At 42.7% G+C, this 17,285-nt stretch overlaps 1 protein-coding gene across 2 annotated transcripts in view; it reads right to left on the bottom strand.

Moving 5' to 3' along the window:
• ERBB4 (erb-b2 receptor tyrosine kinase 4) overlaps window positions 1-17,285 on the bottom strand; it is a gene marked incomplete at its 5' end in the record, with an annotated part of 578,832 nt that overhangs the window by 25,568 nt on the left and 535,979 nt on the right. For both annotated transcript variants that reach the window (XM_083864953.1, XM_083864954.1), the window contains 4 exons: window positions 1,354-1,451; window positions 2,676-2,822; window positions 5,202-5,277; window positions 7,896-8,051. In XM_083864953.1, the coding sequence (XP_083721079.1) occupies window positions 1,354-1,451; window positions 2,676-2,822; window positions 5,202-5,277; window positions 7,896-8,051 (477 nt within the window). The remainder of the gene's footprint in view (window positions 1-1,353; window positions 1,452-2,675; window positions 2,823-5,201; window positions 5,278-7,895; window positions 8,052-17,285) is intronic.

Here is a 17,285-nt window from a genome sequence, read left to right as displayed (position 1 = left end):
CTGCAAGGAGCACTGGAGAGATGAAACACCCACCAGACCACTCAACAGGGCAGGGAAGGGTGGGGTACAAATGGAGGAAAGAGGTATTTGGAATAAAGAAACATGTCCTATCTAACAAAGTCACTTAATCAGACTGATTTTTCCAGAATCAGCTGAACTTAAAATTTACCACAGTGGAGAATTCCTCATTCAGTGGGGAGTTAACCACTGCAAGAGGAACTTCTCATTCAGCACCAAAATTCCTCTTGACACATATTTCCTTGTGCTGAAGTGAAGGAGAGCAGGATGATTCACAGTGTGCAGGAACACATCACAAGTCATCTGGCAGCTATGCCCACTGAAATCTAACACCACACTGTGGGACTGGCACTGGACCCATCCAGGAGACATGAATGATATTGGCTGTACTCTTGGAGGCTCTTCCACCAGGAATTCTTATGTGAGTGTGAAGCTGAGGATCAGCTGGGTGCACATCTGCCCTGTGCTCCATGATATGGAGCAGACACAGCATGAGACAGAGCATGATCATTCCTTGGATCAAACCATTCCCTTGCTCTGGTCTCTGATGTTTCTCCATCACCCCACTTTTAAGTTTTCATTTCCTTTGAACTGCTCACACATTGGGCCCTTACCTAAGACCCTTACACTTTGTGTGGCTGGAGTCTGAGCTGGAATAAACACACACACAGGTCTAAGGCTGTCACAGAATCAGGGAAGGACACATGTCTGCACTCAGGCTCAGCTCCAGCTACCTGAACTCACCAGGCATCACCCTGCTGCCACAAGGCAGTTTCATGGGATGAAGGATAAGCCCTGGGAAACCTCCAGAGCATGAGGAGTGTGAGGAGAACAGAGAGGGAAGCTCCTCCCTAGCATTAGAGGTACCAGTGCGACACAACTCCCTGTCTTCTAAGAAACTTTCATGTTTAGGCTGTGAAAAGAATCCTGCTTGTGATCTCAGTAGTGCAGGGAAAAGACTCAGCCTAATCAGTTTTAAAACCAAGGAAGTTCTTGGTCTAAAAATAGATCCACTGTCCACTGATGGACAAAATTTGTCCCTGGTTTCATGAGGGAATGTAAAGCACTGAGCAGCTTGTGAAGAGAGACTCTGTAGTCTGTGCTCATAAACACAAGCCTAGGAAATTAATTTCAGATTGTTGTATCATTAATATTATTATTTTTGAGATGCTGACACTGTCCATTCTACTTCATGTTTCTGTAACAGTGTGGTCACTGTTTGCTTTAGGTTCAGGAGCACCTTGAACTTCAGAAGATCCAAAGGCAATGCCCCTAACATTTGGGTGTTGCAGACAATTCTTTTTCCCACCACAGTGGTGCTGCAGGGCTGCTTACCTGAATCACCAGGTACCTCTGAGGGTCTCGAGCCATTCTAGAGAATTCAGCAGCCAGCTCCTTGAATTTTGGCCGACTGTCAGCATCAATCATCCAGCCTGGATGAAAGATGAGAAAGAAAACAGTTAAGTGTCAAGGGTGGAAATTATTCCGTTTTTAAATGCACAAGTTTAAGGGGCTTGATAGTTCTGGCCCAAAGAAAAATTGCAATAAGGAACCCAGAAGAATGGAAAGTTAAAATTCTATGATGCAAAAAATGGGAAATACCTGATTTTGGCCAGACTAGATTGTTCCTTACTGCATAGAATTTTTCTTAATTTGCTGGGCTCCTCTCTGTCCCAGAGACAGCAACACCACCTTGCAATTTTCTCCATCTTGCACACTTAGATATCAGCACTTTTATTAAGGATGTGTCTCACCAGATGGGACATTTTTGCACTCAACAAAGCCCTTCCACAATTTAATTTCCACACCTCCATGAACAGTACAACTGTTTTCAGATGACACTTAATTTACTTCTAGTTGTCCTTTCCTTTTTTTTCACAGGGCTTTTGTGTACAAAGCAAAAGGGAAAGCAGTATATATGATGGATGAGATGTCTGTATGTTAATCTCACTTAAATTAAGCCAGAAATATCAGAGAGATATTTCTAATTCTTTTTAAATTAGAAGCATAACCTTGGAGGATACTGTCATTAGAGGGGGTATCTTGGAGATAAAAATTTGGAACAAACCATATGCAGACCTTTTTCCTTTTTTACTAGAGTAAAAATATTCATAAATTTTTGTACTGGACTAAGAATGATAAAAAAATAATCCCCTCTATAACATTTCTCCTATTAATTTAACTTTTTATTATTACTGTTGCAATCATCATTCTTCCTACTAACAATAAAACATTTGTAATTTCTTTCCTCAATATTTGGAATTGGGATTTCTCCTCACAACCTTCTCTGGCTGGGTATCCATGTGCCATAATTACGTTTAATACTATCTTTTTTACATCAGAATCAATTGTCATGGAAATGACAAGGGTTTACAATAACAATCATACAATTTGGACTTGTAGCTTGCACATGAGATAACATCTGACAGTAATAAGAAGCTGAGCTAACTCGGCCCTTCATGGCTAACAATTGCAAAATTGCAAAAGATGTGCAGACAGTATTTAAATGGAATTTACAGTATCTTGGGAAGCTTTTGTTTGCCAGCAGCAGCAGCTCGCCCTGTTTCCCAGCTCTGTCAGAGACTACCCATGCAAATGTTCTAAACAAATGTCCCTCCTGCAGCGAGCACAGGGTATGAGAAGTGCCAACTCCTTACACTTCACCATCACCATATAAACATCAATGGTGCAGATGGGGGGCTGAGGCAGCCGCTCTCCCTTCTCCAGGAGGTCAGGGATCTCTCGGGTTGGGATCCCGTCGTAAGGCTTCCCACCAAAGGTCATCAGCTCCCAGATGGTGACTCCTAGGCACAAGAAAGAGGGTCAGTGCTTGAGGCCATACTGTAGCAATGCAGCTAAATAACTCAGGCATTCCCTGTACCAGCCAAACTGTTTGTAGATAAAAAGACACCTGCAGTCTTGTTTTTCAGAGTTCTCAGGGATTTGTCAAGGCTATGGGAACAACAACAGGTCTAAAAACAATGAGGAAGAGGCTGGGAAAGTGTCTACGAGAAATGGAAAACTTAGAAGACACACAGTGTGGTGATGGACACTTGACCATTAGGTGCCCTGAAGGATGTGTGCCTGTCTGATGGACAAATGACTGAGCCAATTGAGAGACTCCTGTATGTGTGGACAGTAGTGCTGGAATCTGACTGTGGCTTCATGTAAACAATAAATGGCTTCTGTTGAAATCATATTGATTCCTTTATTTCAGTAGTCATTTCCCCCCTGCACACACTTCCCAGATCCCCTCACAATCCCTCACAGCAGAGTATCCTGGCCCAGGTTCTGGACTGCAATCACTTCTTCTTTACCAGTGCCTGGTAAAACTCTCAAGTTTGGACAGGAGGAGTTGAGCAAGTGACTACACAGTGCTTAGCTGCCACCTGGGCTGAAACCATGACAGTCCACCACTTAAAAACCCTGGGAAATTGGGAACCAGCACTTTGTGGTAATCTTCCAAAGCAACTTCCCTCATTTTTATTGGTGTAAGAAATGGCAAGAGAGACCTGAGGCACATGAGAAAGGTCTGAGACAAATGAAGGGTGGTAAAGTAAATGGGTGCAATAACAAAAGAATGCATCACGCTCTTTTACCAAAAAGGGAAATGAATGCCTGATGTACTCTATTATTTTAAAGGGAAAAAGCACAGATGTTCCCTAACTTAGGGCATCAATTTCTCACAAGGGTACAGCACTGAGTACCATTAGGTCATTGGCTTTGCCTTGTAAGTCATTCACAGGCACTGCTGTATTTTTTTTTCCCCTTAAATCACCTTAAGGAATTGAGTTTATGAGAGTGCTGTACTGCAAACCCCCTTTTCTTTTTGAAAAGCCATAGGATTTGTTTTGACCTCAGAGCTGGAAATAAAGATCATATATCATAAGTAAAAGAATTTGTGCCCAAACAGAATCCTAAGTATTGAAAATGCTGCTATCACACCATTTTGTTTCACTTTTATTTGTATTGCAAAGGTCATTTTAAGCACGCCCCAGATCAGTGCCACATTTTGACAACTGTCATGCTAGTGTGAAAAGTGATGGGCAAAATTACCCAATGAGTAAACCATATTTATTTCATCCTCATTCATCTCCGTGTTGATATTAAATAACTGTAACTTGTCAGTTGTTTATGGTCTTTTCCTTTCTGATTATAGATGTTCTGGCCTTCCTGCATTTAAAATGAATTTCATCAATGAAGGCATATTTTTTCCTGAGTGATCCAGGGTATACAGAATTTGAAGAGAAAGAGCAGCTTTACAAGATCAATTGAACTCTCCTAGGCTTTTTTTCAGCTGACTAGAAGAGGGCAGCTACCCAGCCACAGCAAACAGTGTCTTTTGCTGCTACCCACAGGTAAAAGTGAGTAATGAATGGAGCTGAACACCCTCTTGGTTCAAAATGACATGGGCAACAGGAAATGCAAACAGGACTCCATAGCCGCAGACACTGCTGCAAATTTCCATTGCCAAAGGTATAGATGATTTTATTAGTAATGGCTACACCAGACAAACAGGCAGAGAGCTCAGCAGGTGTGGCAAACAGCTCATCAGAATAACCATTAGCAACACTGAAGGAACACCTCATTTCTCAAATATGACTTTATCTCTGTGTGTGCGTAGCTCACCAATTCCCAAGTTATCTGTGAAATTAAATAGAGTTTGTTCTAGTTAGTTTGGAGAGCTTGTGTCTTCCTTTTCTTTCTCTTGCCATATTTGCTCTGTATTATGACAAATTCCCTTTTATCTGACTCTAGGTAGAGAAAGTCCCATAAGCCTGAAAATGTTTTTTGACATTCATGGCTTTTAGAGTTGAGCTTTTCAAAGACTGCTGAAAATTGTGACCTGCAGCTGTATTTTTATGAATCTGTGGCTAAGCTGAAAGAGGTCTTCTTCTGTCATAATAATCAGCCCAACTGCTACCAGACCAGACCTTGAGGCACTCACCCCAGTGGGGAACATCATGATAATATTTTTCAGTGACCAGGGAAGTAATACAGGAAACAGCAACAATTGCTGCTTAGAGTTACACATTTAAAAGAAAAAATAAAAAACCTGAAGAGCAAACGCCTCTGGAATTAACTCCTTTGAGAAAAGAGGATATCTTTAACATACTAACACAACTTGGTCTAATGCTTTTTTAAAAGACACAACTTTTTAAACTATTCACGTGAAGATTTACCATAGCTCCACACGTCACTCTGATGGGTAAATTTCCTGTAGTGTATGCACTCCAGAGCCATCCACTTAATTGGCATCTAGGGAAGGACAGGAGAAATGTAACCTTAGAAATATGTTATTAAAACAATACAAACAGATCCTTTATGCAGACAACTTTCTCCCTCTCTCCTTCAATGGTGAGCTTGAAAAAAAGCAGCACTATCCCTCAGAGGAAATGGCTGTTCCTCTCTAGAAATGGGGCTGTGCCTCAGAAAACTTGGAGGTGAGAAAGATGAACCAGTTACCTGCAGAACTTTTGATATTTACTGATCCACAAATAGTGGAACAACTCGTGTTTTCATCAAACCTGGGTAAAGAGGGACCAACACAAAAAGTGCATACAATTCCCCTAAATCTGAAATGCAGCAAAGAAGGTGGAATGCAGCAGCTTTTTTTTCCCTTAACAGTTTGCAATCTCTGCAATCTGAGATAGCAACACTGCTTATCTCAACTGTTCTCTAATGAGGCCAGGTTACAACACAGTGACCATAACACTTCACCGTCCCCATCATCATCATCATTATGGCAAACAGGCAACGAGGAGAATTTGCAGTGCTTTATTGTTAACTCCTAATATCTGTTAGGAATGCAGCCACCTCAGTTCTGTGTGTCAGCCCTGCAGGGAGCAAAGCTGCTCCCCAAACAAAGGCAACCCCACGTTCCCATGTGGATGAATCACCCTCGGGGTGAGCTCATCTCCTCTGCCAGAGAAGGGTGTGCAGGCAGAGCAAACCTCATCCCTGCATTACAGCCCACCCTCTGGATTCCTGTTAAAGTGGGATTCATGCTGTTTCCCATTCCTGAGCAGGAATGGCCTCGCAGTCCGTGAATTTCTGCTGGACAAACACTATGGGGGTTTTTAGCTGGCAGGGATTTGTATGGGTTGTCTCCAGTTTGGAACTATAGGAGAGGTACTGGAATAAACCAAAGGGATGAGTAACTGCAGGCAAAATCTGAACAGATGGTGGGTGTAAAAGCAGAGGATGTGCCTTAATTCAAACCCTTATGAAACTACCTTCCATGAAGTTCACTAATGAACACAACCTATGGAGTTATGGCAAAAATAGCACCTTGGAATAAAGGCTGCCTTAACTCTTGCAAAGACAGTTCATCCTCCCCCACTCAACTCTACAGAAGTGCACTGCTTTCATTCCCATTGTATCCCAGGTGTGAACAGTTGCTGAAGGAGCAAAGCTGCCTTGTTCATTATGGGATAACTCAGGTTGGAAGTGATTCAGGAGGCTTCTAGTCCCACCTCAGGTCCACAGCAGGTTCAGCTACCTAAGAGATTAATTACTCAGAGATTTGTCCAGTCTGGACCTGAAAACCTTCAACGATGGAAACTGCCCCACCTCTGTTGACAACCACTGGATTGTCCAGTCTGAACCTCCCTCAGCATGCTCTCAATACAATGTGATGCTGCCAGTGTCCTTTGGATTTCACAGGGTGCTTTTCTGGACCTGGGAAGTGATATATCTGACACAAATCCTGCTCCTCTCAGCAGGGTAACAAGTCCAAGACACAGCTGCCAGGGAACAGCTGGTTTGCAAAGATCAACTCTTTTTCTGTCATTCACTGTCAGATGGAGGGAAGAGGCTGAGGGGTTACAGAGGAGAGGATTGCAGAAATGAAGGAACCAGGGAAAGCTGCCAAAACCCCACCTTCCCTGCCAGGAGGTCTCTTTCCATGGGGAAATGGGAAAGCACTGGTGGCTCCTCTCAAGCTCTTCACCTCCCTGACTGACCTGCCCAGGTGATTCAAGGGCAGCAGCCACACAAACAAGGCAGCAGCTCATCCCAGAGAACAGCACACACTGGGAACAGCTGTTTGTCCCAGACAAGGGCAGGAGTGAGCACAAAAATCCACAGATAACAAGGAGACAGAAAACAAACTGAGCATCCAGGAAAAGGAGTGACAGGTGATGCAAATTCCTTTGGGATTCTGTGACAGATTGAAATGGGGAATTTCAAGATGTTCAGGGAGCAGCCAGAAGCACCATGCATTTACTGCCTTCTGAATTTCATCATGCATTAATCTGAAATCAGCAGAAATGAGGTAAGGCACTGCATGGCCACGGTGTGGTTTGCTGGAAAGGAACTGGGGAAAATGTCTGATTTCAAAATGATCCTCAAGCTGGCTTTTAGTGGCCTGGCATCCAGCATTGTATTAGAGAAGTGGATGCAAGACATAACATACACAGGCTCTTCCAGTGTGAAAGAAGAGCTAAATTCTCATGTTCTGTGGCCTTCCCTTTTGTTTTCACAAAAATGACTTGTCTGGGAAAATGGCACTCCATGGTATTGAGGTGTAAACTGGCCAGAGAAAGAGGCTGGGCAGGAATGCCCCAGAACATCCATCACTCATTGAACTGAAATATTCAAAACATGACACAAACTGGAGCATGTAGAAAACCCCTAATTCTGTGTGAAAACTGCTCGTGCAATTCTATTTCAGTGCCCAGAGAAGCTCACTGTGCAAAAACTGGGCAGATTTTACATGTGCTTTCACAGTTCTTGGTCAAGACAGGGCTTTGCTCAGTCACTGACAGACTCTCTTCCACAGCTATCAGTCCCACAGGGACACACTGACCTAAGGAGTAACCTGGGGAGCTTTGTCACAGCATGGCACATTAATTCCAGACATGTCCAGCACTCACCTTTCCCCCATCAGCATTATACTCCTTCTCATCCCCTTCCAGAAGTCTGGCCAAGCCAAAGTCAGTGATTTTCACGTGGTTTGGTGATTTCACCAGGACATTACGGGCTGCCAAGTCCCGATGGACAAGTCTCCTCTCCTCCAGGTACATCATTCCCTGAAGGAATAACAACAGGACAATAATGCTCATAAGTCTTACATGTTTTTTGAGAGGTAACTTGCACTGGTGACATGTTAAACTGCTGGTTCAATTATGAGTATTTACAATGAGAAAATGGTCTAAAGGGCTGAAGTTGAATATTGCTCTTGCTCTGAGCAGGAGGCAGGATTAGATGACCTTGAGTTAGTCCAGTATGGATGATTCTATAAGATTCAATTACCAAAGGGGGAAAAAAACCCCAACAAAACATATAGATAACTCTTTTGCTTCAGCAAGCTTAAAATCTGGAAATGTGAGACAAAGAAAAGAAATATTATGGTCCTTATTCTTCAGACAGGAAATCTGATGACCATAAAAAATAATCAATTTAGCCAAAGTCTTCCAGAAATTAGGCCATACTGGGAAACAATCCCAGCCCTGTTACATTCCAGACAAGTGTCTTTAATTCAAGATAAAGATTCTTGTCCATCTTCAAATGGTTTTTAAGTTGGTCACAAATTTTCACTATCCTCAGTGGATTAGAAGGAAAACAGTTCTTTATTCCAAGTGCTGCAACTCCCTCACCTTTTCACTCCCTTAAAATACTGCCTGTAGTATTATAATGAGGCATTAGATCAATGGCCCTTTTTTTTATGAGCATATATATTCTGTTAGAAGTATATTCTGTTAACAAGCCCATCCAGCTGCCTTTAAAGATAAGGTAACATACACTCAAACTGCCTGGCCTTAACCTTATTCTTATTCTGATGGGAGACTAACCAGCTACCATCAGTATGGAAATTCGCACCATGCTTTGTGACACTGAGATCAACACCAAAGCTTGGTCTTATTAATTATATGACACACAAAGGATAGTTGGGCAGGGTTACAAGCCTGTAATTTCATTAAAAGGCATTTATAACATTAACCACTGTTATTAGAACTTAGAGATGAAATCACATACTTGACAATTGCCTTTAAGGTGTCTCTTAATATATTAGCTTTGTATAATATATATGATAATTTTTAAGAAGTCATTGCTGAATACCAAAGAGATCATATTATCCCATAATACAGATGATAATTCAGAGAGTCACATGTAGTGATTAAAATAACCAGATTACTCAGTGCCATGGGCCAGATTTTATTATCCCTTCACAGCCTGAGGAGCTCACAGGCACCAGTCCCCACACAAGATGCCTCCCGTGGTCTCTGGCACAGGCTGCCCAGGGAAGCTGTGACTGCCTCATCCCTGCAAGTCTCCAAGGCCAGGCTGGATGGGGCTTGGAGCAGAAAACATCAAAATGTGCTTAGAGCAGCCTGGGATAGTGGAAAGTGTCTCTGCCATGGCACAGGGTGGAACTGGATGGGCTTTCAGGTCCCTTCCACCTCTAGCATTCCAGGAAAATGGATGTCTATATAAAAAGTATCAAATGGAGCCTTAAACTGGTTTTAGGTAAAAAATTTCAGTGCAAACACCAGTAAAGGCTTTGAAAATATGTCTGGAATAAACACTATTTCATGCAGACACCATGAAGGGGTTTTGAAAGAGGACACAGGGACCCTTGGCATAAAGCAACTTTATGTTACTCTGTAGAAGCACTGCTGGTTGAAGCAAACACACCCTCCTGCAAAGTGCAAAGCAATACTTTTGGCTTTTGACCATCAGAATTATAAGCCTTTAAAAGAATAATGTTTTTTGACATCAAATAAGAACTGCTAGAAAGAAAGACAAGTAAATCTCATGGGCTAAACATTTGTGAGTCACACAAGAATCACACCCTGATACCAGTTGATGAGGGTCTTCTGCTGGCATCACAAGATATCAGCCCCAAATGAAATTATAAACTTTAATAGATTAACTTGCACCTATCAGCACTATCAGCAACGTAAAAACATTGCAGGTTTCTTTTGGCCAAAATAAAAATGCACAATTTGTCTTGTCAAAATCAAAACAGATGACCTGTACCAAGGCTTTAGCCTCCTGTTTCAAGTTAACGATGGATTGTAAGGTGTGCAAAACCATCCTTCATTGAAAGAGTTACACAACCAAATCCTTAAAACCATGCCTCTTTGTATTTTACTGTCTCTAATTTCAAGCTTTTTTAAAAACCTCTAGGCTGATGCTTTAGGACATTTCGCTGTTTATTCTATTCATTTGCTTCCATTTATTCTGATTTTGTGCTGTTATTTGGTATCATTTTAGTAAGATTCTATTTCATTTATCTCACACTCTCTCAAGGAACTAGAAAAATGTGCAATCACCAACACCTTGCCTTGCTCCTCAGCAATACCACAGCTGGTTTTCTTTTCTGTCCAGAAAGAGGGCAGAAATAACTGCCTGTGCATCATTGCACTTACAGTTTGCTTCACCTTTTGTTGTCAAACAACCTTTTCAGGACTGTCTCCCACCTGTGTTATCTAAAAGCTAAAACCATCCCTTGCAGGGTTGGTTGGCAGCTACAAAATCCTCTGCAGAGCCTGTGCTCTGGAGAAGTGTAAATCCTCTTGGGAATACCCAGTGTAAACATGTTTGATTCTCCTGATATCCTATCAACAAGCTTTAAATGTGGGTGGCAGAAGTCTAAATGAAAAGGCATAAATGTATATATTTTCAATAAATGAGACTATCCAAGTGGAAGGAAAAGAATCTAAAAAAGGGAATCCTACAGTATTCACTGCAGCAACACTGTCTAAACATATATTCTGCAGAGAACCACTATCTGAACACATTTTTTGAAGCTGGCAGGAAAAAGAGCTCTATATGAATCTTTAATCTTTTAATATGACACAGAAGTATGATAAAAACACACAGCTGGTGGCATCCCCACCCAAAAAAACCCATGAGAGAATACCAGGAGGACATTTTATGAGTTGAATAGACTAAAAGTTATCTGTTAAGAACTAAGAAAAAGGATCTTTCACAATTTTATTAAAGAGTGTTTATAAATTCTCTGGCAATGTGACAGTTTTGGAATGGTCACTTCAGGCATAGTCAGGTTTGCTCTTTTCACAAGAAAAATATCAGGCCTGGAAATGAGAAAATGTGCTGGCTGGCAACAAACTGAAGTGGGACATTGGAAAGGAGACTTCGTGTGGAAAAATCCATAGGACAAAAAAAGACAATGATCTGGGACAAATGTCTGATCTTTCCAAGTGCTGAACTTCAATGTAGAAAACATCAAATTAGGTTCATAAAGTATTGGGATTTCCAGTGCTGTGGAAGTATCACCAAAGCCAGGCTGGTGGAGGAAATAGGAGAATAAAAGGATTTTTAAAAAAAGGAAAATGAAGCTTTTCTGGCAAATCACGGATTTGTCGCCTGAGATCTGCCTTGAAGTTTTGGCCATAATTTGCTCTTCCTTTACTTTATTACAACCAGGGTTACTTTCTGCTGCAATTTGCCTCCCAGTTTCTGAGGGAAGCTTTGGAGCATGGGCTCCATTTGAACAGCTCAGAGTGTAAGAGGTAGGAACACAGACTATTCCAAATGCTGTAATTTGATTTCTTTCATTTTTCTGGACTTTTTGGAGTCCCACCTCTCTGCTGAGGATGCTTCTGGATTTGTTTCAAAAGGGGCAGCTATAGTGCAGGGAATGCCCAACTCTGAACTGCACGAGTCTTGCCTGAGAGCTTTTTCCCTCAGGGGCCTGGATTTCATCTCCAGAAAAAAGATATTCATTACTCAGGCCAGAATTCAAACAGGTATGGAAGTCATTAAATGGAAAGTCTCTTTGGGATAATTGCTAGAGATGAGCTGAAGTGTGTTGAATCACTAACTGAAGTTGAACATATGTCTTCCGTCTTGCACGACACAAGACATCATTTTGCAAGAACAAATCGAATTTAAAAAGTAAGCGTAAAGACCTTCACCTGCCCCAAGACCTTCAGCAATACCAGCCCACAGCAAAATACTTTTTTTCAGTGTGACTTTGGGCTGTTTTCTACAAATATAATTGTTTCCCTAAATTGAGGGCATGTTGATCTTATTTCACCCCAGAATTAAGAGCAGCATGTCTTTCTTTAATAATAACTTCCACCCACCAAAGACACCACACGTGGCAGACTCTTCAAACTAATTCTTCAGGTACATGAAGGAAGAAAATTTCAAGTCCAACTCAATTCTCCTGGACAGTAATCTGCAGCCTTGGAGACTGCTCTCTTACCATCCTAATAACTCAAGGCTTGCTTAATAATGTGAATCACTGCAGAAAGCCTCAAATGATCATCTTTTCCCCTGCATACCCCATGGAAAAGGTGTAATTTTGCCTGGGGCTAAATACACTTTCAAGGAAAACACTGTGCCCTTTGTTGTCAGGAGCAACCATACTCCTGCAGGTAGCTGTTCCTCCAGAGAGAGCTGGGGGAGAGAAGGACTGAAATGACCTCAGCTGCATAGCTGTGATGTCCTGAGTGGGCTGGTACATCCTGGGAGCTGCCACAGCCAAGGACAGGGAAGGGGGAAGCCACCAGCCCGAGCTGGGGACTCACACCTCGGGCTCAGCACAACATCCACCAGGTCACTGCCAAGGATTCCTGAAAATGTCTGCTGTTGGGATTGAGTGAGACAGGACCACTGGGGGATGGAATAAAAATATGATTTATTTCTCTTTATCAGTCTCACAAGAGGGTGAGAATGTCCTTACATCAGAAGCTGTAGTATCTCTGGTTATCATGCCTTACATAGGTTTATTAGCCAATAAACTACTGCCACAAAGTTAGTTAGTGTCTTTTGCACCAATCATTCATTGTTTTGTCTCACACAGTTTTGCATCTCTTCTTAACCAATCATACAGTGCCTCACAAACTTACATTATTACACCTTAAAACTTCTTACTAGCTCTACAACAAGTTCTGTTGCTAAATTTTAAAACCTTTCACTACCTAGCTTAACATGCTTCTGCTTAAACTACAAATCTCCATTCTTGCTTCAGGTCTCTACATTTGGAAGTCTCTTCCAAGGTCTTAGATCAAACCCTGTATTCATTCCTATGTCTGGGCCTGTGTGCACAAGGTTTTGGGAGCCTTCTGTGCCTTGATTTCCCACACTCTGGAGTTCTGCCAGCCCTGGTGAAGCAAGGGAGAACCAGTCCTGCATCCTGTGCTGTTTATAAGCCCAAATATTTAGGAGTTTGATTCAGTTATAGGGGTGTCACAGATGATCCTACACAGGGGGTGAGTTAATTTCTCTCTCTGGTAAAGGACAGACAAAGTTTATGTCATACTAATGCATTTTTTCCCATCTCCTGCCCATTTGACAAGCTCTCTCAAGGTTTCACTTCTCTCCAGTCTGAGTTTGAAGCAATGGGTTATTTATGTGTAGCAAGCTGTAGTATCTCAGGGTAAAAGTGCTTTTATCTCCAACTGGCGATCTTCAGATGCACTTAGGATCCAAAGCTGGTATAACTATCTGGATTTGCCTACTGTTGCTTTGGTCCTGTCCACCTTTGCAGGACCAGGTGACAGAAACACTCAGATCTGCCATCTGAGCAGAGGGGACACTGCTGATAACAGCGTTTTCCTCACAGTCCTGCTGTGACTTTGCTAAAGACTTTTCAAGGCTGAACAGTTCAGAGTTCACAGAAGAAAGATCAAGACTATCTGTACTTGACTCTAGAGATGGGACCCCAGTGCAGCTGCCTTATTGCCCCTCTGGAAAGGCAACCAGTGAAAATCCAACTCCTGCCCAGGTAATTTGAGTGGTGATATTTTGAACACAGGTTAGTCTTACATCTTTCCACCTGTGGCTCACCCAGAAGTACAGATTCTGTCTGCTCACATGTGGGCTGGCTCAGCTGAGGCACAAAATTGGGATGAGTTTACTTCAAACCAACCACAGGAGGACACACACTACCTGTGGCAATATAGAAGTGCCAGTTGCACATCAAAAGAACAAGTCTGGATTTAAAAAAAGTCAGCACCAGATATTTGCTTTGCATCATGTGGCAGCTGCAGTTTATTTGTTCCAGAAACAGGAGTCCAAAAGCCTGATTTACTGCACTGCTAAACTCCATCCCAGGACACAAAACAGAGATGCTGCTAAAGCACAACAGGTCGACACCAACCCAAGAAGCCAAAGTGAAGGGAAAGAGGCTATGAGGCTGATTAGATGAGAATTACAGGAAAAATGCAGTCTCTTCCAAAATGACAGGTGATTCATAAAGGGAGAAAGAGTGGAAAGAAATGAGAGGAGAAGCAATTTCATAAGCTTATGACATTTCAATACCTAATTGACTGGACTGAGCAGACATTTTGATGGGCCCAGACCCACTCCAATCCTAAATTAACATTTCAGGAATGTCATCTCACCCCCTCATGGCACAGGTAAGTGGGTCACTGCTGAATTGATTGGTTCTTAATTCTGAGCTTGTGGGGGCTTTGAAAATAAAGCTCCCCACCTTGGGTAGGTGCTGAAGCTCCTTGGGCAACACCAGAAGGGGAGTTTGTTCCACTGCATCATCAAACACATCCTTTGTCTGAATTCCTGTGGAAAGATGAGTTGTCTCCCAGGCTCCCTCAAATTAGGCAGCTTTCTGGATTAGGTGGTGCTGAATATAAAGAGTCTGTGAAGCACCTCACATTCTTCTGATGGAAGGTGTTACATAAATATATAAAGCAGTATAAGCAATGAGATGCAGACCAGGTATTTGTTTCAATAGTGAAAATACTGGATGTGGCTCTGAGTTCTGGTCCCACCTACAGCCACACCTGTGCAAAGTTCATTCCCAAGCAGGAGATTCCTGAGGGAGGGAGCTGTGGAGTTGTGTCTAATCTCCATTTTGCAATTAACTCAGGTGTTTTCTCAGGACAGCTGGGTGCAAGGTATTCTCCTATGCCAGCCCCATTCTCCATGCAATGGGCAAACTGGATCACACTGGTTGTGTTACCCCTTCCCCTGCAGCAGGTGTCCCAGCCTCCTGGGCTGTGTGGATAGACTGTGCTGCTCCCCCTTATTCCCAAAGAGCTCAAGAGGACAGGGATGTTCTCCCATTAGCTCTGAAGAAAACCACAGCCCAGGACGCTGCAGCTCAAAGAGGAGAGAGAAATTGCAGCTTATATCTTACAGTAAGTTCATCACCACTGCACTTTGTATAGTTGTGTCTGCAACTGCACCAACACCACCTTCTTCTGTGAGAGAGGTCTTTAAACAAGAACTAACTGCCTAAATAACAAACTTATTACTGCAAAACTCCCCTTGCTGGGCAATAACATTTACTGCACAGTAACTGCATTTCAGAGACTGGCAGGATCACAGTCCTTATGGCAAAGGCTGTTTCAAATTGCTGTTTCAAAAGCAAATGGACAAGAATCTGTGCTCCACATGGCAGCAGGAGGAACAGACCTGTCTGCTGATTTGGGGAGTGCTCAGAGACTTCAGGTTTCAGCTCCCAGTGGATCACGCACTCCTGGAAAGTGTTTGATGCTTTTCAAAGTGGCAACTAAAGAGAGCTACCAATCTGAACAGGCTTTGTGAATGCCATTCTTCTCCCTTACATTAATTGCCTCAGTTAGAGGAGCTCCAGCTCCTTCCTCTGAAGAGGCAGGAAGGCTAAAAGCAGCCTATAAAGGAGTTCCCAATGCAGCTGTAATGGGGGAGCTGTGACCAGTGCTTTCCTGATCCTGTAGCTCCAAACTGCCCACCAGGGAGATCAATTGGCTTTCCTGGAAGGGAGCCCATAGCAACAAATTTGAACAATGGGCTACTTCTCCCCCACCCAGGCACTGACCTCTTGCCAATGCAATTACAGTCAGGAGAGTGTATTGTGCACTGCATTCAGCCTCTCCAAGAAAGTGTATTTAAAATGGATTACTTCTGCTCCTTAGGCAGGCAATCAATAGAGATGTGGACTGCAATAAGTACAGAGATGTCTGTGGGCTGCAGCACTTATCCTCTGTGTCTCTTCAGAAATTAATTAAAAATCAATGAAGTGTGCAGCCTATTAATAAGGAACCTCCAGATTAACAGATACAAACACAGCCCCAGTGCAAACACTGGAAACTCTCCAGCACTCCAAACCACACCACAGCCTGACCTTTCATGGCCATGCCCTGCACCTGACTGAACTTCAATATCCCCAACTTTCTGCACCCTTAACAAATTACCTGCTGTGTGTTTCAAGTCAGCAGAACAGGAGGGATTGGGGGAAGCATTCAGAGCCTTCAGAGTTTCTCTGCTGGCCTACTAGGAAATGAATTTAGGGCAAAAACCACCTGCGTGAAGGTGGGAATCCAGCAAACATCTAACAGAGGGATGAGCCCAATGTCTTCTCTTAATTACAAACTTGTTTTAGACAGCTTTCTTGGGAAATGACTCTTGACCCTGTAGTAGATAATTTTCCCCTGGAAATGTGCTGATAAAATGGCATGCCATGCACTGGATGCAAGGTTTGCCAGTATTCATCTTGCCTAGTGGCATGTTAGGATAATAAAATATGTGACAGAACAGGTCTTTCCTGCACCCTGTGTTCTTGGCTGGTTTGGTTGAGACAGTGTTTTTGGACAGCTGAAATGAGTCTCCCCTTCTCTTGGGCAGTGCCCACAGAGCACACAGGGAACACTGTGGTGGCACTACCTTGTGTGTTCAGTCAAAAATCCCACAGGAAGAGCCCACAACAGCTCCTTGCTTTGCAAAAGGCAAATATGTACAGAATTCCACTGATGCCCCCTGAATCACTTGAGAGGTGAAATTTTTTACCTCAAGACATATATTTCATAGGGCACTTTCAGGCCAATTAAAAGCTGTTAGCACTGTCCTGTGTGCTCATAAAATTAAACATGGAGGATTTTATTTTCTTTCTGAGCAAACAGCATGATTGGGGCAGAATTTCTGCTGCAGGCACCTTGATTTGAAAGATGCCCCCATGCAGCTTTGGGGTTCTGTATTTTCACTACTTTTAAACTCACCATTTCAGGGTAAATAGGGAAACAAGAGGACAATGGAAGAAATACTTTCAGAAACCACCACTTTCACAAGCTATTCCAGGTCCAGGGCTACCAGGCTCTGCAGGAGAGAAGTGGATCAAGGGCAGATTTACCCTCTCCTGTTTTCTTCTCATTTAGCAGAGCAAGCAGTCAGCCTGCACACACCAGCTCCTGCTTAGGACTGCAACACTGTTCCACAAAGGAAAACCTTCTGAATCTATTCTAAATGCTTTTGATACTCTGATTCAAGAGAGTTCTTGAATAAATTACAGCTTTGAACTTCCAAACTCTGTTGCCACTAGGTTTCTGAGCACTTCTTAAAACCCCACA

Source organism: Zosterops lateralis (assembly GCF_965231275.1).
Source record: "Zosterops lateralis genome assembly, chromosome: 7".
In the NCBI taxonomy this organism is placed as follows: domain Eukaryota; kingdom Metazoa; phylum Chordata; class Aves; order Passeriformes; family Zosteropidae; genus Zosterops; species Zosterops lateralis.
This window is presented reverse-complemented; position numbering and strand designations above follow the sequence as displayed.